This window comes from Sciurus carolinensis, chromosome 15 (assembly GCF_902686445.1).
Source record: "Sciurus carolinensis chromosome 15, mSciCar1.2, whole genome shotgun sequence".
Lineage (NCBI taxonomy): Eukaryota > Metazoa > Chordata > Mammalia > Rodentia > Sciuridae > Sciurus > Sciurus carolinensis.
In genome coordinates, this window is record NC_062227.1 from 2,637,822 (window position 1) to 2,665,811 (window position 27,990).

At 55.8% G+C, this 27,990-nt stretch overlaps 2 protein-coding genes and 1 long non-coding RNA gene across 7 annotated transcripts in view; 2 read left to right on the plus strand and 1 right to left on the minus strand.

Annotated features, from left to right (window-relative positions):
- The window catches only part of Gnal (G protein subunit alpha L), a 484,329-nt gene that overhangs the window by 436,360 nt on the left and 19,979 nt on the right, over positions 1-27,990 (plus strand). For all 5 annotated transcript variants that reach the window (XM_047526849.1, XM_047526851.1, XM_047526852.1 and 2 more), the window contains one exon: positions 1,945-2,042. In XM_047526849.1, coding sequence (XP_047382805.1) covers positions 1,945-2,042 — 98 coding nt within the window. The remainder of the gene's footprint in view (positions 1-1,944; positions 2,043-27,990) is intronic.
- Positions 19,830-25,171, minus strand: LOC124965708 (uncharacterized). Its single transcript, XR_007105223.1, has 3 exons — positions 23,184-25,171; positions 22,330-22,464; positions 19,830-20,377 (listed from the first exon to the last, which is right to left on the minus strand). It is a non-coding gene; the product is annotated as an uncharacterized LOC124965708 (long non-coding RNA).
- Positions 25,361-27,865, plus strand: Chmp1b (charged multivesicular body protein 1B). The gene has a single exon (XM_047526860.1). The coding sequence runs from the start codon at positions 25,489-25,491 to the stop codon at positions 26,086-26,088; it is 600 nt and encodes a 199-aa protein (XP_047382816.1). The 5' UTR covers positions 25,361-25,488; the 3' UTR covers positions 26,089-27,865.

Below are 27,990 nucleotides of genomic sequence, written 5' to 3' on the forward strand. Positions count from 1 at the left end.
CAGGAGGTGAGCCAGGGCGCCTTCCAGGAGGTAACCAAGCCAGGCGCCTTCCAGGAGGTAACCAAGCCAGGGCACCTTCCAGGAGGTGAGCCAGGGCGCCTTCCAGGAGGTAACCAAGCCAGGGCACCTTCCAGGAGGTGAGCCAGGGCGCCTTCCAGGAGGTAACCAAGCCAGGGCACCTTCCAGGAGGTGAGCCAGGGCGCCCTCCAGGAGGTGAGCCAGGGCGCCTTCCAGGAGGTGACCAAGCCAGGGTGCCTTCCAGGAGGTAACCAAGCCAGGGCACCTTCCAGGAGGTGAGCCAGGGTGCCTTCCAGGAGGTGACCAGCCAGGGCGCCTTCCAGGAGGTGAGCCAGGGCGCCTTCCAGGAGGTGAGCCAGGGCGCCTTCCAGGAGGTGAGCCAGGGCACCTTCCAGGAGGTGACCAAGCCAGGGCACCTTCCAGGAGGTGAGCCAGGACGCCCTCCAGGAGGTGAGCCAGGGCACCTTCCAGGAGGTGAGCCAGGGCGCCTTCCAGGAGGTGAGCCAGGGCGCCTTCCAGGAGGTGAGCCAGGACGCCCTCCAGGAGGTGAGCCAGGGCGCCTTCCAGGAGGTGAGCCAGGGCGCCTTCCAGGAGGTGAGCCAGGGCGCCTTCCAGGAGGTGAGCCAGGATGCCCTCCACGAGGTGACCAAGCCAGGGCGCCTTCCAGGAGGTGAGTCCAGGGCGCCCTCCAGGGGGTGAGCCAGGGCGCCTTCCAGGAGGTGAGCCAGGGCGCCCTCCAGGGGGTAACCAAGCCAGGGCACCTTCCAGGGATTTGTAGCTGATTTCATACTTACCATTTTGTAGCTGATTTCATACTTACCATTTTGGTTTCTTCTTCCACCACTGCCTCTTCTGTCCCTCCCTATCTCCCTCCCTCCTCTTCCTCCTCCTCCTCCTCCTCCTCCTCCTCCTCCTCCTCCTCCTCCCCTCCTAAGTATAAGGGTACTTCACAATATTTGCATCCACTTTTTTTAAATATATATTTCTATATATTTTAATTTTTGTATATATTTTCATTTAATATGTTTTTATTTTTAATATATATTTATATATTATATATATTTAAATGTTGGCAGACCTTTATTTACTTTTCTATACACAGTGCTGAGACTCAAACCGAGGGCCGCACACATGCTAGGCAAGTGCTCCACCACTGAGCCACAACCCAGCTGGCAGACCCACTCTTGAACGGAACTGTGAATCTCTAAGAACACATAGCAGATCCTCATTTTCCCCAGGGAATTTAGGTTGATTCTTGGAAAACGTGGCCCTCTGTGGAGACAAAGGCAGGAAGACCCCAGTGTACAGATCAGAGGTGGTCCTGGTTCTTCCTGGGGTCCCAGCAAGGGTCAGATGCGGGCAGTAGCAGGGCATGTGTCCAGCACACTGTCCCCTAAACACTCAGGTGGCTGCTTTTGCGTTTGGCACCTAATGTGTTCGTCTGGCTCCCCAGCACTGGTTGACTGGACTTGGGGAACGTGGGAATCTGAGTTCCTAGGCCCCCTTCACTTCCAGACAGAAGAGTCTTCTTTCAGAGGTGGCTCGACCTGCGGGTGAGGTGGAGCGCTGGCCCCTGGCTCGGGGTGCACACGCCTGCACTCACGGTGACTGTCACTACAAAGTGCAGACGCAGGTTTCAGGTTACGAAACCAAAGACCAGAGTTCATCCACCTAGTTGCCCATGTCCATTCTGCTGGTGGCTTAGAGAAAGGCCAAGAGACAGCTGCTGGACAGAACTTAAACCTGCCTGTCTCCCATCCAGTCGCCGGTACCCAGAGCGCGGACGCTGAGCCTGCTTCATTCACAGTTAATGACTGGTCTTTTCACTCCCGAGCCCCCCAGGGGACCCCGTGGACTGCGACGGCTCCTCTGCCCCGCTGGGGAGGCCGCAGCGCCCGCCCTTCTCACCGCCCTTTCTCGCCGCAGGAGTTCTTCGACCACGTCAAGAAGCTGTGGGACGACGAGGGCGTGAAGGCGTGCTTCGAGAGGTCCAACGAGTACCAGCTCATCGACTGCGCCCAGTAGTGAGTGGCCGGGGCTCTGCGGGGGGGCGCGGGGCGCAGCGCTCTGGGGCTGGCGGCGGGGCAGGGGCCGCTGGGGCAGGCTCCTCCGGTCTGCGCGGAGCCCTGGGCGCGCGCGTGACCGTGTTTGCGGGAGCAGGGCTCCGCGGATGACTCTCAGGTAAGGTCAACACGTGTGACCACCAGACCCTTATGTTAATTAGCTGGTGATGAACATGACAACACATACTTGAGGGGAAACTGTAGTGGAAGAAGGGAGGGTCCTGCGGCCAGGGGGCCTCGCCGCCCTCCCAGGGTCTTGTGCTACCTTCAGACACTTTCCACCACTGCGGATGGTAGCGCCCCCCAAAAAAGTGTCACATCATTGGCACCTTCTAGAAACGCCTGCTGCTGTTAACAAGACTGGACACAGGGTTGTTTTATGTGGCCCTTTGGACAGCAAGGAGCTCAGCGCCTCTGAGCCGTGGAACCAGCGGGGCAGCTCCGGGTGAATGGCCATTGGAGGAGGAGCAGGGGTGTGGTCACCACCGGCTGGGCACTGTCAGCCCGGGGCGTGGGGCACCAAGCAAGGTCGGCATGCAGGCGCTGGGGAGGGTCCCCGGGGAGCTGGAGGCAGAGGAGCTGGGCATGGATGGGAAAGGAGGAGAGGCCACCGGAAGTGAGAGGTGGGCAGGGGCCACCTCGGGGCTGAGGCCCCACAGGGAACTTGGGTTTTCTTCCAAAGGCAGCGGGTGGCTGTTGGCTGGGTGAGGGAGGGAATGGGGGAGAAGGACACAGAGGAGGCAGAGACCATGGAGCGGCTGAGGCCGGAGCAGCCGTGGGGGAGCCAAAGAGGCAGGTAGGGGAGAGGCAGGAGCGAGGGGAGGGTTTGGATACTGAGAAGGGGCAGTCTGGGACATTGAGTCTGTGGGGTGGGGTGGGGTGGGGAGCACAATCTCTGGTTTGGGGATTCAGTTTGAGATGCCAAAGGGATGTCGAGTGGAGACCTCGAGCAGGCCCTGTGTTGTAGGAGCCTGGAGCTCAGAGAGAATCATCCGTTCTGCTGCTGTAACACAGTACCTGAGAATGGGTGATTTATAAAGGAAAGAGGTTTGTTTTGGTTTATGGTTCTGGAGGCCAGAAATCACAAGAGGAAGCAGTGGCATCTGGTTTGTGCTGTCAAGGGCCTCATGGCAGAAAGAGAAGCATGCAGGAGACAGAAGGGGGGCCGAACTCCCTGGAAAGCTGACTCGTCCCAGCAGCCACTGAGCCATCCGTTCCCGAGGTCTGCCCACGACCGACCGCAGGCTGGCCCTGGGTCTCGCCTCCTGCGTGACTGCCTCACCCTGAGTCTGGGCTGTGGGAAGGTTGGCTGCCAGGCTCCAGGGCAGCTCCAGACGTCCCAGGGTCCGCAGGGGCTGGCCGGGGCCGTGGGGCCTGTCTTGCCCTCCAGGCCCGCTTGCTGCCCCTGACCAGCAGTTTGCGGTGGTCAGAGGTCCGGGTGCTCAGCTCGTCAACTGCAGCCTGGCCTGCTCCCTGCTGACCAGGTGGAGCGCGTCCTGTCCTGTGTCTGCGTGTCTGGAAGGCAGGCTGGCGGGGAGAGGCCAGAGCTGCTCAGCGTCACCCTGGGGATTTCTTTAAAGCACACGGGGGGCGTTTATCCGTGCATCACCATGGTGATGGAATCAGCGACTTGATCTTAAATAGAACGTGGGAATGCGAAGGTGCGAGTCTGACAGCGTCCAGACGATGCTCGCGAGACTCGGGCGGACCGTGCCAGGGGTGTAGTGACCGCTGTCCTCAGGCCACCGTGTAGCTTAAGCAAGCAGCGGTCGACGCCCTGGGAAGCCTGCCTGCCCCGGGGAGGCGGTTCTCCTGCTCGCGGGTCACCAAGGCGGAGACCCAGGCCCGGGGAGGTGAACTGAGGGGCCTCGGGATCACAGCTCCCCAGAAAGGGACGAGGCCAGAGTTGAAAGCTGCTGCTTCCCTCAGTCTGTCCTTTGGCAAAGGCCTCCTGCAGAGCGAGACCCCCTTCAGGCCTGTCAGGGTGAAACGCGGTCAGCCCAGCCTCCGACTGGCCTCCTCGGCCGGGCCCGCAGAATCACGGAGACGGGGTCCCGGGTAGTCCCTGGCTCTGCACCTGAGCTCGCTCGTCCGTTCCAGTGGAGAGCCATGTTGGGTCTGCGGCCTTGCCTCTTGAGGACTGTCTGGTTTGGGGACGGAGGGAGGGAGGGAGGAGCTTAGGAACAGATGGCCAGTCAGGCCAGTGTTAGCCGCCAAGGTATTCTGAGTTGCTGAAGGAAGGTCAAGAATAACAGAGATCCTGCCTCATCACCACCGCTTGAGGAAAGGAAGGAGGGGTCCGGTCAGATCAGCGAGGGACAGAGCTCAGCGCAGCCTCAGACCACGACACTCTTGCCCGTCGTCCAGCCCACTGGACTTTGAGTCCCCCAGAGCGTGTCTCCTTCAGCTCCGAGCTGGGTGTTCCTGCAGAGCCGGTGCTCAGCACATGTACCTTGAAACCATCACTTAGCAGCTGGGTTGCATGCGGAGAACCGCCTGGGGGGTGACCTCGCCTTGTGCAAAGGTCCTGAGGCACACACACCCGGACGGCCTGGCTTTCTGCACGATGGGTTGAGTGCTGGGTGGATGGATAACAGCAGCCTGTTGCTCAGACGCCTGGTGCTTCAAACAGCTGAGCGAAAATCAGGTCAAGAGCAGCGGGAGACACGGTGGGCACAGAGCGCGTGGGGCTGCTGCCCGGGCTCGCGGCCGGCTGTGTCCCTGTCAGCGGCGTCCTCTGTAAGCAGGACAACCACCGTTGACTGCCACCGATGGGCGGCGGCAGGGCGTTCCCGCCAGCACGGCCACAGCTTGTGAGGCCTGCGCTGTGCAGTGACATCAGGACAGCTGTGACGTCACCAACAGTGGGGGCCCCACTCCGCCGTCACCTCGGGGTCACCCTCTCGCCTGCAGCCTGGCGTTGGTGGAAGTGTCATTTGCAGCGTGACCGCACCTGGATTGGCAGATCCAGACCCCAGAATCGACGCACTGCTGACGGGCAGTGCTGACCGCGGCCTTCAGAGGCCCCGCAGCCCCGCTCCTCCTGCCCCGCGGTCTCCAGGCCGCTCCTGCCCTCCTCCCCTCGTCCAAGGGCCTGGGGCAGACCCGATGTGAGCCTTGGGGTGACCGGGGTCACTGTTACCTCGTGGGACCAAACCTGGAGACTCACCACGGAGGGCCTGATACCAAGGCCTGCGAAAGTCCTTCCTCCCGTGACCCAGTTCCCGGGAACGTTTGAGGCACGAGAGATTCTTAGTGGCGTCCAGGTCCTGCTCGGGCTGGGGAGGCGGAGCTGTCTGCTCAGAACCTGGGAGAACCTGGCAGTTGCTCTGTGGCGTCCAGCAGGACACCCTTAAGTGTATACCAAAGAGAATTAAAGACATGCATTGACACGGAAACCTGGGGGCACGTGTTCACAGCGACCTCATCCATCACAGCCCGAGTGGAAACATCAGCTGACTGATGGACCCACCAAATGTGAACTCCCAGACCGTGGAATACTATTCACCACCAAAAAGGAAACAAAAGTGCTGATAACCAGCTGCAGAATGCGTGAGCTGGAGACATGGTGCTGAGTGGGGACGCCAACGCCAGGTCACACGAGAGTGATCCCAGGTGCAAGTGTCCGCGGAGGGCACAGCCTCGGAGGCAGCGTGGTGCCAGGGCGGGAGGGCTCCTCTATGGGACAGAGGCCGCTCTGGAATCAGCTGAGGTCGCGCCACCGCGTGGGTGCTCTAAACCAGACTCGTGGCTTCAGAATTGGGAGTCGGTGGGAGGCAGCAGCGTCTGTGTGACCCGAGGCCTATCTCAGTGTCAAAAGGGGGATGGAGAAGGAGCGCGGAGCCCGGGGCGGGGATGCAGCGGGAACCAGGCTCCCCTTGGCCCTGGCGCGTCTTGGTGAGGACCTGGCCCACACTGGCCTCCTCCTCCGGCCTCCCGCTGGTTCAGGCTGCCCTTCCACCGGCCGGTTAAGGTTCCCTGCCTCTGGGCCTGTTCTTCAGATGGGTCAAGCAGCAGTGGCCAGCACCACACCCAAGCCTGCAGGTGGGCAAGCGCCGAGGGACCCCCAAAACCTCGTGAGCTCGGATGGTCTATGCCAAGGTCTGTGCTGGGCTGTTGGGGGCGAGGAGGGTGGGGTCTGCGCGGTGGTGTCGAGAAGCAGCGTCCACCAGAGGCACCTGGGGGCAGCTCTCAGCTCGCTCCTTCCCGAGAAGTCCAGGGCCGGCCCCCTGCCAAGCTGCTGGCCCCCTTGACCGGTCGGTGTCTCTGGCAGGGCCCACCAGGCTGCCCCAAGGAGCCCCCGGGCGTCCCTGATTCCAGAGCGGAGGCCGTCTCTGCGGCCGAGTCTGAAGCGCCGCGCTGTCAGTGTCCAGGGGCGGCTGTGGGGCTGCAGGCTCACAAATTAACAGAGATTATATTTGACGCAGAGTTTCCCAATCCCTACTGTGAAAATCACAGCCCAGACTCTACTGAATTATCCCCAAAATGCACTTCCTCTCAGTCGTAATCATAAGTGATCACGTAACCATGGAAACAGCTATTTTCGGAGAGAGAAAATTGGATCTTCAGAATAGCTTTATGAAGTCAGGCGTTGCCCGATGCAACTCCAAATGCTTCAGCTCCGCGTGCAGCCTGGTAGGCTTTGTGCAGGTACGTCAGCTCGCTCAGGAGCGCGTCCATTTGAATAATTGGCTTCGAATACTCGCAGAGAGAATATTCCAGAAAAAGGAAAGGGGGGCAGGGGATCAGGTGATTCTTCGGCCGCAGGCCCAGGTCTGCCCCTATCACCGGCTGGGAGTCTCCATCGCCACCTTCGCTGTGGCCCCGACTCCAGCCGGCGGGGGGCTGGCAAGTCCTAGAGTACTAGGCTTCAGGGACAATCTGGAAACCATTAGCATCAACAAGATTTTAGCTTCAACTTTGTCTTTTGCAGGTCATTTTAAAATAAACTATCATTTTAAATGTGAATTACTATATTCTGTGGCGTTCATGAAATACGTAACAACTCCCTGGGTGCACACACGCTCTCTTCTTGACGTTCATTTTGGCCTTTATTCCTACCCTGATTTTGGATTTTCCGTATCTGAAGCACTGGAACAGTTTATAGGTGGTACAATTACTCTTTTTTTTTTTTTTTTTTTTTTTTTCATTTTGCTTATGAAAAGTGAAGGTAGAGTAACTAAAAGCTCGGGCCTTGTCTCCAGTGCCAATTAATGTCAGTATAGTAATAAGGGCACAGTTTTAAGTGAGAGGAAAAAGAAGTTTTATTGCTTGGCTAACAAAGGAGAAACCCAGGGACTCCTGTCCCAGAGGCCCTGATTCTGCCCATGAGCAGGAACAGGCTTTTAAGGGAGCTCTTCAAAGGCCACGTTCCAGGTGCACCCTGACAGGGGGTCCCAGGGCACCAGAGGTTGTGCTAACACTCACTTGTTAATTTGGGAGATACTCACTTCCTGGATCCCTGGCAGACATCTCCGTCCTGTGGAGCAGGTGCTCAGGGTACTCTTGTTCCCTGCCCCAGGTTAGGGAGGGGGAGAGGGAGAAGAGAAGAAAACAGGTCCCTGTGAAAAATGAGCCTCCGAGCTGTGTTCCAAAGGTGACGTGGACCACTGTCACAGCAGCAGTGGAGCAAAGCAGGTGAACCAGGTATCTCAGCAGTAAGTCCCTTGGCAAATATTCATTTCCTTTACCCTTGTTTGGAAACCCCTGTCCTGAAGCATCCAGAAGAAATTTTTGATATCACTTGCCACAAATGTTCTTGTGTAAAAAGTAGTTTTAGATCTCTCAGATTGAGCCAGGTGAAGCGGTACACACCTGTAACCCCAGCAACTCAGGAGGCTAAGGCAGGAGGATCGCAAGTTCAAGGCCAGCCTCAGCAACTAGCAAGGCCCTAAACAAATTTAGCAAGACCCTGTCTCAAAATAAAAATCAGAAAGGACTAGTGGTGTAGCTCAGTGGTAGAGCACACTGGGATGAATCCCCAGCACCAAAAATAAAGTCAACCATCCCAGAACAAATACCCAGTGAACTCCCTGTCTCCTGGTGCACTCAGGCTTCGTGTGGAGAAGGGACAGTCAGGACCAGACCCGGTTCCCGGCCTCTTCTTTGCGTGTCATGCCAAGCTTCTGATGGCGTCGCTGTTTGTTGTGTACTGCTAGATTCTTGCTGAAAGCTGTGCACGTCGTGTTTTATATAGTAAAATAAAACAAACAAAAGAAAGCACAGTTTGGAGGCCTTCAAGCTGTGCATTCCTGTACTGCCTGGAGGTGGAGCCCATGGTGTGCAGACCCGTGGGTGGAAAGCCAGTAATAAGGAGGCGAGGCCGGGCTGCTGCAGCTTGGCTGGTGAGCCTGAGCCCCGGCCTCCCGGGCTGCTTGGAGGTACTCTGTGGCCTCCAGGTACCAGGCTCCCCAGGGTGCAGCTGCCACACCAGCACCAGTGTTCATGCATAGCAGCATGCCGGGCACAGTGCCGCACGCCTGTCATCCCAGCGACTTGGGAGGCTGAGGCAGGAGGATCACAAGCTCAAAGCCGGCCTCAGCAACTTAGCGAGGCCATAAGCAACTCAGTGAGACCCTGTGTCTAAATAAAACACAAAATAGGGCTGGGGTGTGGCTCAGTGGTCAAGTGCAGCTGAGACCAATCCCTGGAAGCCCCCAACCCCCCTAAAAATAAGTAAACTTGCACAGCAGCAGAACCAAATGCAAGTGTCCAAGCAAAGTGGTGCAAGAAAGGAGCCCAGTGGAGTGGATTAGAACAGCGCTTGCTGTGGATGCCCCCTGCAGTCTCGCTTATTGCAAGTGAACCAGGAGGTTTCTGTGGCCGTGTTGATAGAAACAGAATTGAAACCCAGTGGCCAGAGGTGGCAGAGGTCTTTTGCCAGGTTCGCCATCCAGTTCATTCCTGCTGGGGAGGGGCCAGGTGGAATCATTCTGGCACATGGGGAGGCTGGTTGCAAGTGGTAGCAGAAACATATTTTTCTGTTTGTTTTCCTTGGAACCACAAGGAACATTTTAAGTTAAATTATGCTGAAGTGTGAAAAGGAGAATCATCAGAAATCTTCCGAGTTGAGTTCATAACAGTCTCCAACAGCTCTGCACAGTCCTTTAGCGGGAGTGTGGAATCCTAGCGCTATTTTATTTACAGCACTGAGGTGGGGCATGTTCGCCCTGTGAGACTATGACAGCGGACCTGCCAGCAGAGCTGGTGGCCGCAGGGGCGTCCAGCTGTCAGGTGCTGGAGGGGCGGGTCTTGCCCCTGTGAGGGAACTCTGCTGCGGGCGCTGCACCCTAGGGAGAGCAGGCCGGCTGGTGGAAGAGCAAGTGCTTAGCTAGCACAGAGCTCTGGGTCCCCAGCACACACCCCAAAGTGAGCGGCGCCTCCCTTCCAAACCCTGTGTTTGAAGGAAGCTGGAAATGCGGGGATCGGGTTACAGAAGCACATGACTTGTCAGAATTCTACAAAGACACAATAGGACTTGTGGGGTTGTGGATGTAAAGCTCACATTGAAAGAAAAACTGAGCAAACCGATTTCTAGATAATGATCTTCCTGCTCAAGAGGGAAGTGCACCAGGTCTGCACTCTCTGAAATGCATCCAAGAGCTGGTGCCACGGAGCAGCCTGCCCGCTGCTCAGGAGGCTGAGGCAGGACTGCGCGTCTCCGCCAGCTGGGCAGCTGAGTGACATGGGGCTTCAAGCAACAAGCACAAAGCCTGGGGGTGCAGCTCCGAGGGAGAGAGCCCCGGTCGATTCCCCAGCACTTCCAAAAAAAAAAGGAAAGAAAGGGGGGGGGACGGAGAGAGAGAGAGAAAGAGCCTAGAAATGAGATGGATTAAGGGATGGATAGATGAACAGGGATATGACTATTCTTTTTTAAAGTACAGTAAAAAAAAAAAAGCTAGATATTCTGGTGCCTACGTACAATCCCAGATACACAGGGGCTGAGGCAGAAAGATAACTTAAGATCAGGAGTTTGAGGCCAGCATGGGCCACATGGTAAGACCTCATCTCCAAAAAATAAAAATAAATAAAAAGTACAGAAAATGATAACGGCATGATCTAAAAAAAAAAGGTAGCCAAGTGTTCCCTATAAAATTATCTCAAATTGTTTTATGTTTGAAATTCTCATGATAAAATGTAGGGGAGAGAAATAAAACATACAACTATATGTGATTAGAAGTCTACAGAAAAGTGTTACATGGTAGCACAGTTAATAAATTGAGGTTTCTGGCAAATTACAAAGACCGGTAAGGCATTCGAGTGTGAGGGATTTCATTACAGTTATTTTTAAATGTTTGCGGAATTCTTTGAAACATTTCCGAGGAACCTAGGGAACTCAGATGGAAAGTCACTAACTACTACTGTGACCCACATACAGTTAGGAGGCGCGTCCTGCCTCTCAGCTCCGAAGCCTACCACCCGCCCAGAGGAGAGCTGCCCCACACCAGTGCTCACGCTGACCCGGTGAATTTATCTGCCTGCCCGGCAGGGGAAATATCACAGTCTCATGAAACTACAGAGCACGACAATACCAGAGCATTACTTGGTTTGGGAATTCACATTTGAAACCTAAAGATTCTGAGAGCATTTCAGATTAAAATTTCAGCAGGTATTCTGTGACCATTCAGTGCATGCCAGGTGGCGCCAGAACCCAGCTCTGAAGGCACCCGGCACGGCCCACACCTCTGGATTGTCAGAGGGTGCCCACTACCTCAGATTTTGAGTGACTGTCGCTAACTTTCCATTTCAGTCCGATTCACGGGCGAGCGAGTCGTTAAGAACCATTATTAAGAGTACTCTCAGGACCGACGATAAAAGACACATAGCTCAAGTTTTAAATGGCAGAGACGCATCTCGATCAACATTTCCCCGGTGAGACACACATAGCCCTTATGCTCCGGAAAAGGCGCTCCCGGTCCTGGGATCAACCCCAGTAAGACCCACCAGACACCTGCTCCCGGGGTTCCCACCGAGAGCCAGCCGAGAACACCTGGGCAGGTGTGCACACGCCACCTCCTGCTGCTGGTGGGAATGCAAAGTGGTGGACGCAGCACGGCGGTCAGGAGGGGACCCCAAGTCCTCAGCCCACTTCTAGTGTGTGGTTCCAGGAAGGGACCCCAGGTTCCCCAGGACCCCAGCCCACTCCTAGTGTGTGGTTCCAGGAGGGGACCCCAGAGTCTCCCCAGGACCCCGGCCCACTCCTAGTGTGTGGTTCCAGCAGGGGACCCCAGGACCCCAGCCCACTCCTAGTGTGTGGTTCCAGGAGGGGACCCCAGGACCCCAGCCCACTCCTAGTGTGTGGTTCCAGCAGGGGACCCCAGGACCCCAGCCCACTCCTAGTGTGTGGTTCCAGGAGGGGACCCCAGGACCCCAGCCCACTCCGAGTATGTGGTTCCAGGAGGGGACCCCAGGTCCTCAGCCCACTCCTAGTGTGTGGTTCCAGGAGGGGACCCCAGAGTCTCCCCAGGACCCCAGCCCACTCCTAGTGTGTGGTTCCAGGAGGGGACCCCAGAGTCTCCCCAGGACCCCAGCCCACTCCTAGTGTGTGGTTCCAGGAGGGGACCCCAGAGTCTCCCCAGGACCCCAGCCCACTCCTAGTGTGTGGTTCCAGGAGGGGACCCCAGGTCCTCAGCCCACTCCTAGTGTGTGGTTCCAGGAGGGGACCCCAGAGTCTCCCCAGGACCCCAGCCCAATCCTAGTGTGTGGTTCCAGGAGGGGACCCCAGAGTCTCCCCAGGACCCCAGCCCACTCCTAGTGTGTGGTTCCAGGAGGGGACCCCAGGACCCCAGCCCACTCCTAGTGTGTGGTTCCAGGAGGGGACCCCAGGACCCCAGCCCACTCCTAGTGTGTGGTTCCAGGAGGGGACCCCAGGACCCCAGTCCACTCCTAGTGTGTGGTTCCAGGAGGGGACCCCAGGTCCTCAGCCCACTCCTAGTGTGTGGTTCCAGGAGGGGACCCCAGGACCCCAGCCCACTCCTAGTGTGTGGTTCCAGGAGGGGACCCCAGGTCCTCAGCCCACTCCTAGTGTGTGGTTCTAGGAGGGGACCCCGGAGTCTCCCCAGGACCCCAGCCCACTCCTAGTGTGTGGTTCCAGGAGGGGACCCCAGGTCCTCAGCCCACTCCTAGTGTGTGGTTCCAGGAGGGGACCCCAGGACCCCAGCCCACTCCTAGTGTGTGGTTCCAGGAGGGGACCCCAGGTCCTCAGCCCACTCCTAGTGTGTGGTTCCAGGAGGGGACCCCGGAGTCTCCCCAGGACCCCAGCCCACTCCTAGTGTGTGGTTCCAGGAGGGGACCCCAGGACCCCAGCCCACTCCTAGTGTGTGGTTCCAGGAGGGGACCCCAGGACCCCAGCCCACTCCTAGTGTGTGGTTCCAGGAGGGGACCCCAGGTCCTCAGCCCACTCCTAGTGTGTGGTTCCAGGAGGGGACCCCAGGTCCTCAGCCCACTCCTAGTGTGTGGTTCCAGGAGGGGACCCCAGGACCCCAGCCCACTCCTAGTGTGTGGTTCCAGGAGGGGACCCCAGGACCCCAGCCCACTCCTAGTGTGTGGTTCCAGGAGGGGACCCCAGGACCCCAGCCCACTCCTAGTGTGTGGTTCCAGGAGGGGACCCCAGGACCCCAGCCCACTCCTAGTGTGTGGTTCCAGGAGGGGACCCCAGGACCCCAGCCCACTCCTAGTGTGTGGTTCCAGGAGGGGACCCCAGGTCCTCAGCCCACTCCTAGTGTGTGGTTCCAGGAGGGGACCCCAGGTCCTCAGCCCACTCCTAGTGTGTGGTTCCAGGAGGGGACCCCAGGACCCCAGCCCACTCCTAGTGTGTGGTTCCAGGAGGGGACCCCAGGACCCCAGCCCACTCCTAGTGTGTGGTTCCAGGAGGGGACCCCAGGGCCCCAGCCCACTCCTAGTGTGTGGTTCCAGGAGGGGACCCCAGGTCCTCAGCCCACTCCTAGTGTGTGGTTCCAGGAGGGGACCCCAGGACCCCAGCCCACTCCTAGTGTGTGGTTCCAGGAGGGGACCCCAGGACCCCAGCCCACTCCTAGTGTGTGGTTCCAGGAGGGGACCCCAGAGTCTCCCCAGGACCCCAGCCCACTCCTAGTATGTGGTTCCAGGAGGGGACCCCAGAGTCTCCCCAGGACCCCAGCCCACTCCTAGTGTGTGGTTCCAGGAGGGGACCCCAGGTCCTCAGCCCACTCCTAGTATGTGGTTCCAGGAGGGGACCCCAGGTCCTCAGCCCACTCCTAGTGTGTGGTTCCAGGAGGGGACCCCAGGACCCCAGCCCACTCCTAGTGTGTGGTTCCAGGAGGGGACCCCAGGTTCCCCAGGACCCCAGCCCACTCCTAGTGTGTGGTTCCAGGAGGGGACCCCAGGACCCCAGCCCACTCCTAGTGTGTGGTTCCAGGAGGGGACCCCAGGACCCCAGCCCACTCCTAGTGTGTGGTTCCAGGAGGGGACCCCAGAGTCTCCCCAGGACCCCAGCCCACTCCTAGTGTGTGGTTCCAGGAGGGGACCCCAGGACCCCAGCCCACTCCTAGTGTGTGGTTCCAGGAGGGGACCCCAGGACCCCAGCCCACTCCTAGTGTGTGGTTCCAGGAGGGGACCCCAGGTCCTCAGCCCACTCCTAGTGTGTGGTTCCAGGAGGGGACCCCAGGACCCCAGCCCACTCCTAGTGTGTGGTTCCAGGAGGGGACCCCAGGTCCTCAGCCCACTCCTAGTGTGTGGTTCCAGGAGGGGACCCCAGGACCCCAGCCCACTCCTAGTGTGTGGTTCCAGGAGGGGACCCCAGGTTCCCCAGGACCCCAGCCCACTCCTAGTGTGTGGTTCCAGGGGGGGACCCCAGGACCCCAGCCCACTCCTAGTGTGTGGTTCCAGGAGGGGACCCCAGGTTCCCCAGGACCCCAGCCCACTCCTAGTGTGTGGTTCCAGGAGGGGACCCCGGAGTCTCCCCAGGACCCCAGCCCACTCCTAGTGTGTGGTTCCAGGAGGGGACCCCAGGACCCCAGCCCACTCCTAGTGTGTGGTTCCAGGAGGGGACCCCAGAGTCTCCCCAGGACCCCAGCCCACTCCTAGTGTGTGGTTCCAGGAGGGGACCCCAGAGTCTCCCCAGGACCCCAGCCCACTCCTAGTGTGTGGTTCCAGGAGTGGACCCCAGGTTCCCCAGGACCCCAGCCCACTCCTAGTTTGTGGTTCCAGGAGGGGACCCCAGGACCCCAGCCCACTCCTAGTGTGTGGTTCCAGGAGGGGACCCCAGGTTCCCCAGGACCCCAGCCCACTCCTAGTGTGTGGTTCCAGGAGGGGACCCCAGGAACCCAGCCCACTCCTAGTGTGTGGTTCCAGGAGGGGACCCCAGGTCCTCAGCCCACTCCTAGTGTGTGGTTCCAGGAGGGGACCCCAGGACCCCAGCCCACTCCTAGTGTGTGGTTCCAGGAGGGGACCCCAGGTCCTCAGCCCACTCCTAGTGTGTGGTTCCAGGAGGGGACCCCAGGACCCCAGCCCACTCCTAGTGTGTGGTTCCAGGAGGGGACCCCAGGTTCCCCAGGACCCCAGCCCACTCCTAGTGTGTGGTTCCAGGAGGGGACCCCAGGTTCCCCAGGACCCCAGCCCACTCCTAGTGTGTGGTTCCAGGAGGGGACCCCAGAGTCTCCCCAGGACCCCAGCCCACTCCTAGTGTGTGGTTCCAGGAGGGGACCCCAGAGTCTCCCCAGGACCCCAGCCCACTCCTAGTGTGTGGTTCCAGGAGGGGACCCCAGAGTCTCCCCAGGACCCCAGCCCACTCCTAGTGTGTGGTTCCAGCAGGGGACCCCAGGACCCCAGCCCACTCCTAGTGTGTGGTTCCAGGAGGGGACCCCAGGACCCCAGCCCACTCCTAGTGTGTGGTTCCAGGAGGGGACCCCAGGACCCCAGCCCACTCCTAGTGTGTGGTTCCAGGAGGGGACCCCAGGACCCCAGCCCACTCCTAGTGTGTGGTTCCAGGAGGGGACCCCAGGTCCTCAGCCCACTCCTAGTGTGTGGTTCCAGGAGGGGACCCCAGGTCCTCAGCCCACTCCTAGTGTGTGGTTCCAGGAGGGGACCCCAGGACCCCAGCCCACTCCTAGTGTGTGGTTCCAGGAGGGGACCCCAGGACCCCAGCCCACTCCTAGTGTGTGGTTCCAGGAGGGGACCCCAGGACCCCAGCCCACTCCTAGTGTGTGGTTCCAGGAGGGGACCCCAGGTTCCCCAGGACCCCAGCCCACTCCCAGTGTGTGGTTCCAGGAGGGGACCCGGCGTCTCCTAGTTGCACCCGGGGGACTGAAAAGCTTACTTCCACATCACAACTTGCAGAGAAGTGCTCAGGGCGACGCTGCTGCAGTCGGCAGTGGGGACGGCCCAGCCCCCGGCCTGGTGTCGGGGACAAACGAGCTCTCCCGCAGGAGTCACCTCACGCTCCGAGGGAGCAGCGCTTCACCCGAGGACAGCTGTGCCGCGTCAGGGAAGCCGGGCCTGAGGGGCCACGCGCGGCCGGCTCCTTTCATGTGAACTGTCCAGGCTGGGGTGCAGCCGGGGTCGCGCCTCCCTGGCACACGCAGGCCTGGGCTCAGTGCCCAGCACCACGGAGGACAGACACCACTCCCGTGAAATGCCAGAGCAGGCATGCGACAGGCACAGAGGGCAGACGGGGGTCCCCAGACGCCACTCGTGGGCCTCGCAGGCCTGGGCTCAGTGCCCAGCACACAGAGGACAGACACCATTCCCGTGAAACGCCAGAGCAGGCACGCGACAGGCGCAGAGGGCAGACCGGGGTCCCCAGACGTCACTCGTGGGCCTCGCTTTCCTTCCGGGGTGATGGACGTGTCTGCAGTTGTGGGGATGGTCACGTGACTCTCGGCACATAAAAGCCACTGAGTTCTGCACCTTCTCGGACGGGAGGGTGACCACCTAAGTCTGCCTGCTTCCGTGGGCTTCCTAGTTAACACGGAGGAAACAGCAGAAAGAGTCCCGCCCGCCACGGTGGCAGAGTGCTCAGCAGAGGTGAGGTTCCCCTCGCCCTTCCACGAGCTGCCTCACTGAGCGCCCGTGCAGAGCCCCAGGGGCCAGAGTCCACGTGGCTTCACCTCGTCCTCGCCCATGTGGGAGGGGCAGAGGGAGGAAAGAAACAGAAGAGCACCAGCCGGGATTCGAACATAGATGCCTGGGAACCTCGGAATCGCTCCTGCTTGTGCGCACCAGCAGGGGGTCATACGCCGTCTGCGCGGGAGGGACTTACTCCCCAGGCAGGGCCTGGCCCGTACCGCACGCCAGACGCTGGCCGCACTTCACTCTCCGGCCAGGGCCTGTGAGTCTTCAGTCTGGCTGGGCTAGTGTGCCGCTATTAACCGCGCAGGTGGAACCGCATTGCCCACGGCACCTACAACAGCATCTGGCATGCAGCGGGTGAATTTGTAAACAGCTGGATTTTCATATTATAACTGCGCTTCTTAGGCTTTCTCTACCACCCACGCCTCTCATGTAAGCAAAGTTAATGTTTCTGTGGAGCTCAGCTAGTTCAAGTATTTTATCTGTTCACCTCAGCATTCTTCACAGTAGCCAAAATGTGGAGAAAACCCCAGTGTTCATCACCTGACGAATGGGTAAAGAACACGTGGCAAAGCCATCCAAGGGAATATTATTCAGGCATAAAAAAAGAAAAGTTCTTAGGACTGGAAGTGTGACTTAGTGGCAGAGTGCAGGCTTAACACGTGAGACTCTGGGTCCCACCCCTAGGACCAAAAACCAAACCAAACCAAACAAAAAGAGGTTCTGATACACCCTCCTTTGTGGCTTCCTTTAGAACAGAAGCATTTACTAACTCAGAACTATGGGAAGTACATTATATAAGTCCTTCCCAGGAAAAAGTCAGAATGTGTTCACAAGATCAAGAAATGTAATGAAAGCTTTAAAACAGGGTAGGGTGGAAGGAGGCTACGCTTTGATAATTTCCTATCAAAAACAGCATTCAAAGAGGAAGAAAGAAAGACCTTCCTGGGGCTTCCTTGCCACCAGTGGTTAGAACTAGATACCTTTGCTCCACTGGATTCCTTTGATCACATAGTAACCAGGATCCCTGATGCCGACAGAAAGCTACCTTTGAAATATAAGCTTCACTGCATGATTATGTTCCCTTACGGAAATCTGAGCACAGGGTTTCCATGTGCAGTTGAGTGAGGGGGTGCCCTCGTTTCTCATCCTAGATATTAATAAAAACCTTGTACTGGGCGTCACTTCCATGGAAAGGGAATGGAAGATCGCTCCCTGGCTCCCTGAGGCAGGCAGCGATTGCTAAGGAGCGAAGGCTCCACCTTGACCGCCAAGCTTCAGGCAGTGGCTGAATACACCTTCTTCTGAGGGAGATGGGACTTGACAGAGCTTGGCCAAAAAAGTAATTCCTCAGTTCAACTTGTCCAAGGACATCTCAGATTTCTTAAAATAAGAAACCCAGTGTGAGGTGAGCATCCATTCGAAGGTCAGTCTCTCTTTCCAGTTCTGCCTCTAAAACATGGAGTGAGCAGAAGGAATCCGTGTGCAGCTGAACTTACACGTCCTCGGGGGACCAGCTCCGCCGCCCTCAGACGCCAGGTCCACAGAGGAAGCGGGAACACAGCTGCCCTGCAGGCAGCCCACAGAGGACTGACTGCTCCTGAGCAGGGCTTTCGCTGTCTGGGTGCGGAGTACGGACGCCACGTGCTCTCTAGTGGGCTCTTTAACCCGTGCTTGCTGGCGGGCTGGATACGGGGTGCAGACGCTGTGTGGCCGCTGGGCGCCCCTCTCTGAGCTCCCTGCTGTGAAGTGCTCAGAGCGCAGTTCTCCACCCGCCTGACCATGAGCTTCTCGTGGTTAGCACTCCTCCTTGAAAGGGTCCAGGGGTGGAGGGGCTGCGGCCGTGACGCTGGGCAGAGGCAGCGTGGTGGTCTCTGCAGCTGCGGAAACGAGACCCCCGAAGGCTGCAGGAGCGAGCTGGTTCCTTACCTCAGCTCACCTACATGCAGTTGCAGATTTGCAGTTTTCTGTTAGCATGCTTGGAATTCGGTTCGCTCTCCATTCTCTTTTAACTGCTGAGCTTACTCTGAAAATACACTTTCTCTCCAAATCTGCTCTGATTGACTATTAGTGCAGCTTTCCAGATGGTTATTGACAGACTGTCTGGTTCCTGAAGAGAAATACCCGCTAGAAGGCCTCACTGTCTAGAATATTGAGAGTGCTCGGCCAGCACCTCTGTCCCTCCGTCGAGGAGACCCTTCTGATACTGGAGTCCTCGGCCAGAGGCAAAACCCTGGGGGCATCAAGAGAGTCGGGCCTGACCACCCAAAACCCAAGCAAAAGGAGCAGGAGAGGGGCTTGGTCAACGCGGCCCTGGGGCAGGTGAGCGGGTCAGGCCCCGCCAGGAGCCTCAGGAGCAGAGGGAAGAGCCGGCCTGGGCGAGAGGCCTGCGAAACCAAGCAGTGTGGCCATCCTGTGGACTGTTGGCCGTCATCTCAGTCAGGGTCCCATGTGGACACCCTGCAGAGGTCCTCATCTAAACGTGAGGGCGCGGCCGGTTCCTCTCCTCAGTAATGCTCCCACTTAGTGGGGTCCCATCACCTGTCTGTGAGGCTCTGCTGCGCCTGGAGCCCAGGGTGTGGGTTTAGGGCGGTGATGGGACTCCAGGAACCGCGGCAGGGGTCTGGAGCCGGAGACCACAGGAGCGGGCAGCTGCTGTCCCTGCAGCTCTCTCAGACGTCACTCTTACCCTGGGGTCCTGGTCTCAGCGGGATGGGGAAGGTTAGGCACATTCAGGGTTAGTGAACCTCGCATCCCACTCCGAAGCCATGCACAGGAAGAGCTGCAGGGCCGCAGGGCCCGACTCAGGTCTGAGGGATCCAGGAGACAGTGACAAGCTGCGGCCAGAGGTGCTGGGCTTCACCCTGCTTCGGTCGCCTGTGGGCATCTGCAGGCCTGTGGAAAGTCGGTGCTTTTAGCAAAAGCAGCCTCTCACCTGCCGTTACCTCTGTCAGAACGGCTGCCTCTGAGAAGAAATGGCATGAGCACGCCGGCTTTGCCTGGCTCGCCTGCCTGCCTCTCCTGCAGAACCTGGCAGACCTAACGGAACAGGGGCGTGAGCTGGAGACCCGGCCCAACTCTGCCAAGTAGCAGAAGAAAGCCTGCCATTCTAACAGTTCAGACACCTCCTCTCTAACCACTTGACGCGACATCCTTTTCAAAGTTGTTTTTTTTTTTTTGGTACCAGGGATTGAGCCCACTGAGCCACATCCTCAGCCTTTTTTATATTTTGTTTTAAGACAAAGAGTCTCACTAAGTCACTCGGTGCCTCGTTGAATTGCCGAGGCTGGCTTTGGACTTGAGATCCTCCTGCCTCACCCCGGAAGTCAGCACTTGCACCCGGACCCCTGTAGACCACAGTGTTCACTGCTGCACAGGAAACTGGACACTGTAATGTGTATTATAATAGCACAGAAATGATAAGAAATATTTTTCTTTGTTATAGGATCTTTTACTTTTAAATTAGAGGTGTTAATATGAATTATTCCTAGTAGGACTCACTAAGGAGATATATTTGCTTTCTAATACTATTTTTCTTCATAACTGAAATTAACAAAAAGTTTTATGTTTGGGCTCAGAAACTTAATTTCAGGCCTTCCTTAACTGAAAGGCCAAGATCAGCCCTCTGTGGGCACTAACGGTCAGGGAGCCCAGTACCCAGCGCGGGCTGGACTAGAACTGTAAAGGTAAGCGGTTCTCGGCATATGTGGCTGTTGGAATGGGCCCGGGCCTCCCTTGACCATGGCTGTTTTAAATCATTTGCCCTTCCAAAGTTTAGTTTAACTAAGACACAGCACTAAGTAGAAGGCAGGTCTCGAGGTTCATCAAAGGTGCACTGATTAAGGATGTAGCCAGTCAGTGCACACAGTGTTCCCAGGCAGCAGTGACGGGGACAGACACTGCTCCCCCGACCACATCCACCCCTCAGCAAGCAGCTCCCAGGCCTCGTTTCCATTAGGAGCAGCCAGAGCGCTCAGGGTTTAGTACACAACAGAATTGACTGGCTGCGTTGCAGGCTGAGTTTTCCATGCATGGGTTGCAAGTTCAATGTTCAGTTTAAAAAGGTAATTACATGAGAAGAATCAGCTTCCATCTTCCTGCACGGCAGTACCGCACGCCCGGGGCCAGGGGCGTCCCTGTCCTCCCTGGTGTGTGACTGTGAGTCCCTCTCCGTCAGAATCCTGCTAGTGGGATGAGCTTCACATTCCCACAGACAGCCCGCTGCCAGTCACCGCAGGGGTGAGCTCTTCCTAAGAGGAAAACGGTGGCATAATAAAGATTGCCAGCGAGGAACAGAAAGAAAAACACATGGCACGTGTCAGACCCAATAACATTCCAGGTCTCTAGCTTCCTACCAGGTTTCTTTAGTTAGCGCTTATCATCTTCATTTCCTTAGATGCAGAGTCCAGCATGAACACTGAGGAACCTTCAGCTTGCAGTCACACATCTTTTTTTTTTAAATATATATTTTTAGTTGCTGATGGACCTTTATTTTATTAATTTATTTATATGCGGTGCTGAGGATGGAACCCAGGGCCTCACACATGCTAGGCAAGTGCTCTACCACTGAGCCACAACCCCAGCCCCTCACATCTTTTTTTTTAACCACTGAGCCACACGGCCAGCCCTTTGTATTCTTTCTTTTTAGGCAGCATCTCACTCAGTTCCTGAGGCTGGTCTGGAACTTGCAATCCTCCTGTCTCGGCCTCCCAAATTGGGGTGGGACTACAGGCATGTGCCACCATGCCCAGTCAGGGATTTCTTTATTCCAAGGAAGACAAAATGAATCTGAAGCCTACCCACCATAAAGGCCCAGGGTCAGGGGTCACTGCTTTCACTCAGTGCCAAAAGATTCTGAACTGTCTTAGGGGGACAGGGGCGTTTAGATTCCATCCCAAACTTATCAAATCGTAAGTTGTTCAGGGTAGAGAAGTAGTGTCCCTACATTAGTACTGTGGTGGATGCCACACTGGACTCTTGTGTCACCAGGCCCTGGAGGAGTGACAGAGCAAGCCCCAGAGCCACAGACAGAGCTCTGACATGGCATGGATCTGATCCCTGCTGACGCTTCCTTGTTTTTATTGGGAAAACCTGACATCGTGTTAACATGAGCTGAGGGATAATGACCTTGAGATTGCCCGAGGTCTGGGGAGTCTTAGGGTTTTGAATTATAGCTGTGTTTTTACATAAAAAGGTGACAGGTAGGTAGGTAGGTAGGTAGATAGATAACAGACGGATGAATGGCTGGCCGTGCAGCTCAGTGGTGCAGTGTTTGCACAGCATGCATGAGGCTCTGGGTTTGAGCCCTAGCACTGAAAAAAAAGCCATATAGGGGAAAACTACACACAAGTGTGTGTGCGCGCACATATACGACACATGTAATGCATTAATACGTGAGTGTGCCATGCAATGCATACATGTGTGTATTCATATACGACGCCTTGAAATGTCACCAAGTGGACATGTATACAGTGCTGTTTGCTTTAGCTGCATTCATGCATTCAGCAGAACCTCATCGAGCACCAGCTGTGTTGCAGAGGCACAGGCCAGGGGTGAGCTAGGAAGCCACTGTGCAGAGCAAGCGAGGTCTGCTGCAGGGCCAGTGAGCTTCAATGCCCGGCACGTGCGTGTCGCAGTGCATGAGGATGGTGACGGCTGAGAGACTCTGAAACGCAGCACTTCAAAACCACTAGAGCCCAGCAGTGGCCACACCAGGCACCCCAGCTGCTCAGGAGGCTGAGGCAGGAGGATCACAAGCTCAAAGCCAGCCTCAGCAACAGCGAGGTGCTAAGCAACTCAGTGAGACCCTGTCTCTAAATAAAATGCAAAATAGGGCTGGGGGTGTGGCTCAGGGGTCGAGTGCCCTGAGTTCAATCCCTGATACCCCCCCAAAAAATCCCACTAGAAACACACAGGGTCTCACGTATACTGGCCACTTGCCATACCACTGCAGCCTGAGCCCAAACTCCTGTAATATTTTAACACACATGACAAAATTAATCTTGTATTTTCTCATTTTTTTTAGTGTCTTTAGATTTAGCGAATGATTCACTGTCTCCCAATGAAATCGAATCACATGTCCTACCTGAGTAATTCACGTTTAACCACCTGTATGGCTTCAAAAGAAGGAAATAGAAGTGCCAATTTATAGCATATATTTTCTACCATTTTATGATAAACATAATTAACTGGTTTGACTCACAGCTTTCTAGAAACGTTGGCAGTCTCGTAGAACGCTACTTCTCTCCACTGAGAAAGGATCTCCTTGGCTGTGGGTGCGGGCAGGTAGCAGAGGTCACAGCTATTCCAGTGGTTCTAAACTACTCTCTTCTCACACCTGTATTAGATCCAGAAGGTTCTTAGGTGCAGTCTTAATTGTCATAGGCCTGGAGTCTCTTTTGATAATAATCCCAAAATAATCTGCCCTTTGCTGTTCAGACACACACGCGAAAACACAAAGCATGCCAGTCTAAGACAGACCTGAAGGCTGTCACCCTCAGCGGGAGGAGTAAGGTGCAGATGCGGGTGAGGCCTCTTCAGGAGGCTGCTAAGACTCTGACCTGAAGAACCAGGTACAAGGGGTGCCCTGTCTAAGTGGAGATGAGATTTGGGGGAAAGGACTGAGTTCAGTCACCCTGAGGAGCTGCAAGGGGTCTCATGCCAAGGGGACAGACAGGTGTGATCCCTTCTGCAGCTCGGGATCCTGCCCAGCACGATGAGATGGCAGTGGGTAGAGAGCAGAGGCAGGGCCTGGCTACCTCCCAGAAGGAGGGGAGAACAGGGGCCAAAGGTGAGCTCAGCCTTCTCCTCCACGGTCCCCCGTCTCTGATGGTATGGCTCTGGAACTCCACTCCTTTCTGTGGACACTGTCCAGCCAGGGTGGAGCCCGGCCACTGCTATGGGCAGCTCCAGGAGGTGGATGGAGCCTCTTTTTAGCAGTGACACTTCAGTGGACATTGACCCTGCAGTCAACTCAGCCACTCGTCTTCTCAAAAGGCCACCTGCCTAGCCACCTTCTCTTAGGTTAGATGACCCTCCCTGCACTTCTTAACTTACCCACGGAGCAGTCCCATGGCTTCACGTCTGGTCCACCGAACCTGGTTCCTGCCACTTAACCAGATGTGTGGTCTGAGGCGAGTTCCTTCGGGCGCTGTGCTCCCCTTCCCTTATCTGCAGGCTGCAGAGGTTACTAGTCTCCACCTCACAGGGTCATGAGGATGGAATGAGTTAAGTCATGGAAGTACCCGAAACACCACCTGCCACATAAGTCCTTCATAAATGATAGTTGTGACCATCGTCTCTCAGAGTTCCTCATAATTATATTCCAAACCATCTCACCTAATTAGAATTCGTTATTAAGAAGGTAGACATGGTGAATGTCTGTAAATCCAGCTACTCAGGAGGCTGAGGCAGGTGCAAGTTTGAGGCCAGGCTGGGCGACTGAGCAAGACCCTATCTCGAAAAGTAAAAAGGACTGGGGCGGCAACACAGCGGTAGAGTGCCTCTGGGTTCAATCTCCAGCACTAAAAAAGAAAAGAAAAAAGCCACAAAGCATGGATACGGAACTGGTTCTGCAAACTGCAAGAAGAGCCAGGGAGCTGGAAGGGGAGGGTGAGCAGACAAAGGGCCCTGTACCCACTATACCCACGCCAAAGAGATCGCTTCCCTCTTACTCATTTCTTTATTACATTTCTAAAGTTTCATCTGGAGAAAGAGTTCTGCTTTGAGGCAGGGGGCTCTTGGTTAAGCTGCTAATTATGCTCATGTCCCTCTCAGCTACAAAACCTTACTGGATGCAGTGCCCACTATGCACTGAGTACCTGCTGCATCCACAGGAATCAAATAGGAATGTTCTTTCCTTCCAAGCAGTTCATGTGTAGTTGGTGTGAGCCAGGTATCGATATGGAATACAGTAGCAGCACTGAAGGGGATTGGAGGAGTCCTAGGAAGGCTTCATGGAGGAGGTGGACACCTCATTTGGCAAAGACATGGACAGAAAATCCAGGACATGGGGAGGAGTACCGTCTCATCCTCTGCCTTGGTCGAGTGCCACAAACGACTAGCAACTTCTGTGCTTCAGCCTGGTTTGACTGGCTTAGGGCAGCAAAAGAAGGGAGCCAGGATGCTACACAGGAGTGTAACCTGCGTGCCCCGGTTTAGAGCAAGAGATATCACCAGAGCTGTGCTCTAAGGGGATGTCAGGCACAGGGACCCCTTGAACTGATTGGCAAGATAGCACAAGAAGCCCAAGAGATATGGAGACTAGCCGAAAACAATTCATAAACAGAATTCGCTCTCAGTATTCATTTTCAGCCTCTTCATTAGGACAGATTGAACTTGCTGGTGCTTCGTTCTTGCTATGTGGGAGGAAATTTTCTAATGGAGAAAGTCACAGTGCACATTGCTGCCACCCAAAAGCTGCATTTATTTTTAAAGGCTGTAATACACAGTGACAGTTTTGATGTATGCAGCGTGTGTGGGTCCCAGCACCTCACCACTCTGTGCCTGCATAATGTAAAATGACAGTTTAGCCTGTCAAACTTAAATGTGACTGAAGTTCTTGGGATATTTATAAAACATCAAAGAGAGAATCGTGTCAGCAGAAGACGGGCCTTTTTATTACAGGGCGACTTCGGGGTGGTAACCGCTGAACTGACGGCCACGGGTGAACGCGGTGGTGCGGGTTTTGAAGCTGCTGTCCCGGACGACGGTAAAGAGTGCAGGCAGATCAAGACACGGTCAACGGCGACTTCTGCTTGCTTTCCATCCGTGGTCTCAGTTCCCCGAGAAGTGGAAGCCACCGTGCAAACAGGAGGCTTTGGTCCGCAGACCTGGTGGGCCTTTGGCGGGTGGTCAGCGCGCCGGCCGGACATCCCCAGATTTGGAGCTTGGATACTTCTGTCCCGCAGCCCCGAACACGGCCCGATGACCTCAGAAGACGAATTCCGAAACCAGCGTCTGCGAACGCTGGCTTTGTGAACTCGGTAATGACCTCATTGCTTAACAAACCGCGAGGACCCCCGGCCGGGACGGCGCAGAGGCGTCCCGAGCACGACGGAGTCCGCGTCCTAGCCAGCCCCGCCCCAGGCGCCGTGCGTCACGCAGGCCCCGCCCCCGGCTCCATTCGACCCGTAGCCCCGCCCAAGGCGCCGTGCGTCACGCAGGCCCCGCCCCCGGCGCCGTCAAACCCGCAGCCCCGCCCCGGCGCCTAGTTCTGACGTCACCGCCTGCGCCGTGCGCAGTGGAAGCAGGAAGTAGGACCAAAACAAAGGAGCGGCGGCCGGGAGCGGACCCACCTCTCCTTGTCTCGCTTCCGCGCACGCCCGGGCCCCGGCCGCCGACCCCGAGGCGGCGTCCCACCATGTCTAACATGGAGAAGCACCTGTTCAACCTGAAGTTCGCGGCCAAAGAATTGAGCAGGAGTGCCAAGAAATGCGATAAGGAGGAAAAGGCCGAAAAGGCCAAAATCAAAAAGGCCATTCAGAAGGGCAACATGGAAGTGGCCAGAATACACGCCGAGAACGCCATCCGCCAGAAGAACCAGGCGGTGAACTTCCTGCGCATGAGTGCGCGCGTGGACGCGGTGGCCGCGCGGGTGCAGACGGCCGTGACCATGGGCAAGGTGACCAAGTCGATGGCCGGCGTGGTCAAGTCGATGGACGCGACGCTCAAGACCATGAACCTGGAGAAGATCTCCGCGCTGATGGACAAGTTCGAGCACCAGTTCGAGACGCTGGACGTGCAGACGCAGCAAATGGAGGACACGATGAGCAGCACGACGACGCTGACCACCCCCCAGAACCAGGTGGACCTGCTGCTCCAGGAGATGGCCGACGAGGCGGGCCTCGACCTCAACATGGAGCTGCCGCAGGGCCAGACCGGCTCGGTGGGCACCAGCGTGGCCTCGGCCGAGCAGGACGAGCTGTCGCAGAGACTGGCCCGCCTGCGCGACCAGGTGTGAGGGCCGCGGGGAGGCCGCGCGGGGAGGCCGGGGCAGAGGCCGCGAGGCCCGCGCGCCTCCGCCGCCGCGCCGCCGCCGCCGCCGTCGCCGCCCAGGCCCTGCCGCCGGGACGACGCTGTTTTATCGCCGCCGTTTCGCGGAACTGGGGACCTGGTGTCGGTGACCCGGCCGCCCGGGGAAGCTCCGCGCGTTCGCTCGTTTCCACGGAGAATGGCCGTTTGGGTGGTGGGCGTCGGACAGACAGTGCCTGGAGTGCAGGTGATGCGAGGACCGACCGAGGGGTGATTGCTTTGATTACACAGCTGTAAACACACACGTAGGTAGACAGTGCTGTTTCTGTAGAGCCTTTTTTTTTCTTGTTTATTTTTGATTTTTGTCATGAAAACAAGACTACAGTCGACGATTTGTTCTCATAACTTACACTAAAATTACCTTGGGTTTTAAATAATACTCTTGCTGTTTACATTCTATAAATTTTCATGTGGTAATGGAGTTTGTGCAACTGGAAAAAAATGCCACAAAGTTTAACTTATTATTGGGAAAAAATAAATTTGTTCATTTATATTTTCTATTTACGAAGAGTTTTTAAAAGCACTTAGGTGCGATGTTTGACAGTTTCTAGTTATTTCACAACGTCAACACTTTAATCAGACTTCTCCGTAAAGTGTGTTAATTAGCATGGTAGTCATTTTACACACCTAACATTGCCAAAGAACTCTTTGATTGGTCTGGGAAAACCCTGGGACTGTATGTTTGTAGGTTTCACTTTTAACAACCAAAAATTAAATAAAATTAGTTCTAATTATTTTAAGTTCTAGTTACTTGCATTTATTATTTTGTCTTAAGGTAACAATTTTAGAAACCTTAAAAATATAAGTTGTGATGTTTTACTTAGCAATGCAAATGATGAGTGTGCATCCGGCCGGCTAGAAGTCTGGGAAGGAGAAGAGCTAGGATTGGAAGGAGCCTGGCTGCCAGCGGAGCTGCCATTTCCCGGAACAGCAGTGTGTTTTCTGGCTGAAAAGCAAAGCATGCATTCTCCACTTGGCCATAGACTCAAAACAGGGAGAATTGCACCTTATTTTGGTTGGCAAGTAAATTAATCTAAGTTAAGTACTTGTAAGTTTTTAAAATTCTCCTTCCTTCACTGGAAGATTTCTCTGTAAGAGAATTCCAGTGTTTCTGAAAATGAGCATAGGGACTTTTCCAAGCTCTTTGAAAAATTCATCAATAACTTGTTTTCTAGTGTGAATGACTGTTGAAGGAGAAAAGAGGCATAGGCAGATGAGGACTGACCCTCAGTAAGTTTTTTGTAATCTGTTTGACTGGATGTTGTTCAGCAGTCTGCTGTAAGGGTCACCCGGCGATGGCACAGCCTCTTCTCTCAGGCCTTCAGCAGGTCAGGTGTCCCCTCATCACCTGGTTGTGCAGAGGCAGCCCATGTGAGCACAGCACGTGTCTTAAACCTTCTTCGGACTGGAAAAATTTAATCCGAACTCAAAAAATAGGTTAGTGTTGAATTCCTTGGTAAATTGAAGACACTTTTATAGTGCAGATATTCCCATTAAAATATATTTTGTGAGATTAAACAATGCTTGTATATGCTTGAACTTTCTTAAAATGTTCATTTCATACTATATAAATGTACATTTTTATGAATCAAATATTATTTTCAAAAGCACTGCAGGCCCATGAATTATTTCCTCACTTTTGGAGTTGATGCAATGATAAGATGTAAATTACAGAAATTTTGTTAAATAAATCGTTTTAAACTGCATGTTATTGCATATGAGTATTGGTCCTATTTAAAAAGTTATTTATGTGCTGGAATGTAGCTCAGTGGCAGGGCCATGCTTAGCATGCATGAGGTTCAACAACCCCAGCACCACAAAAAGAAAAAAA

Bases quoted from the DNA above. Each gene is read 5' to 3' on its own strand.
- Chmp1b (XM_047526860.1), top strand. From the start codon at position 25,489: ATGTCTAACATGGAGAAGCACCTGTTCAACCTGAAGTTCGCGGCCAAA.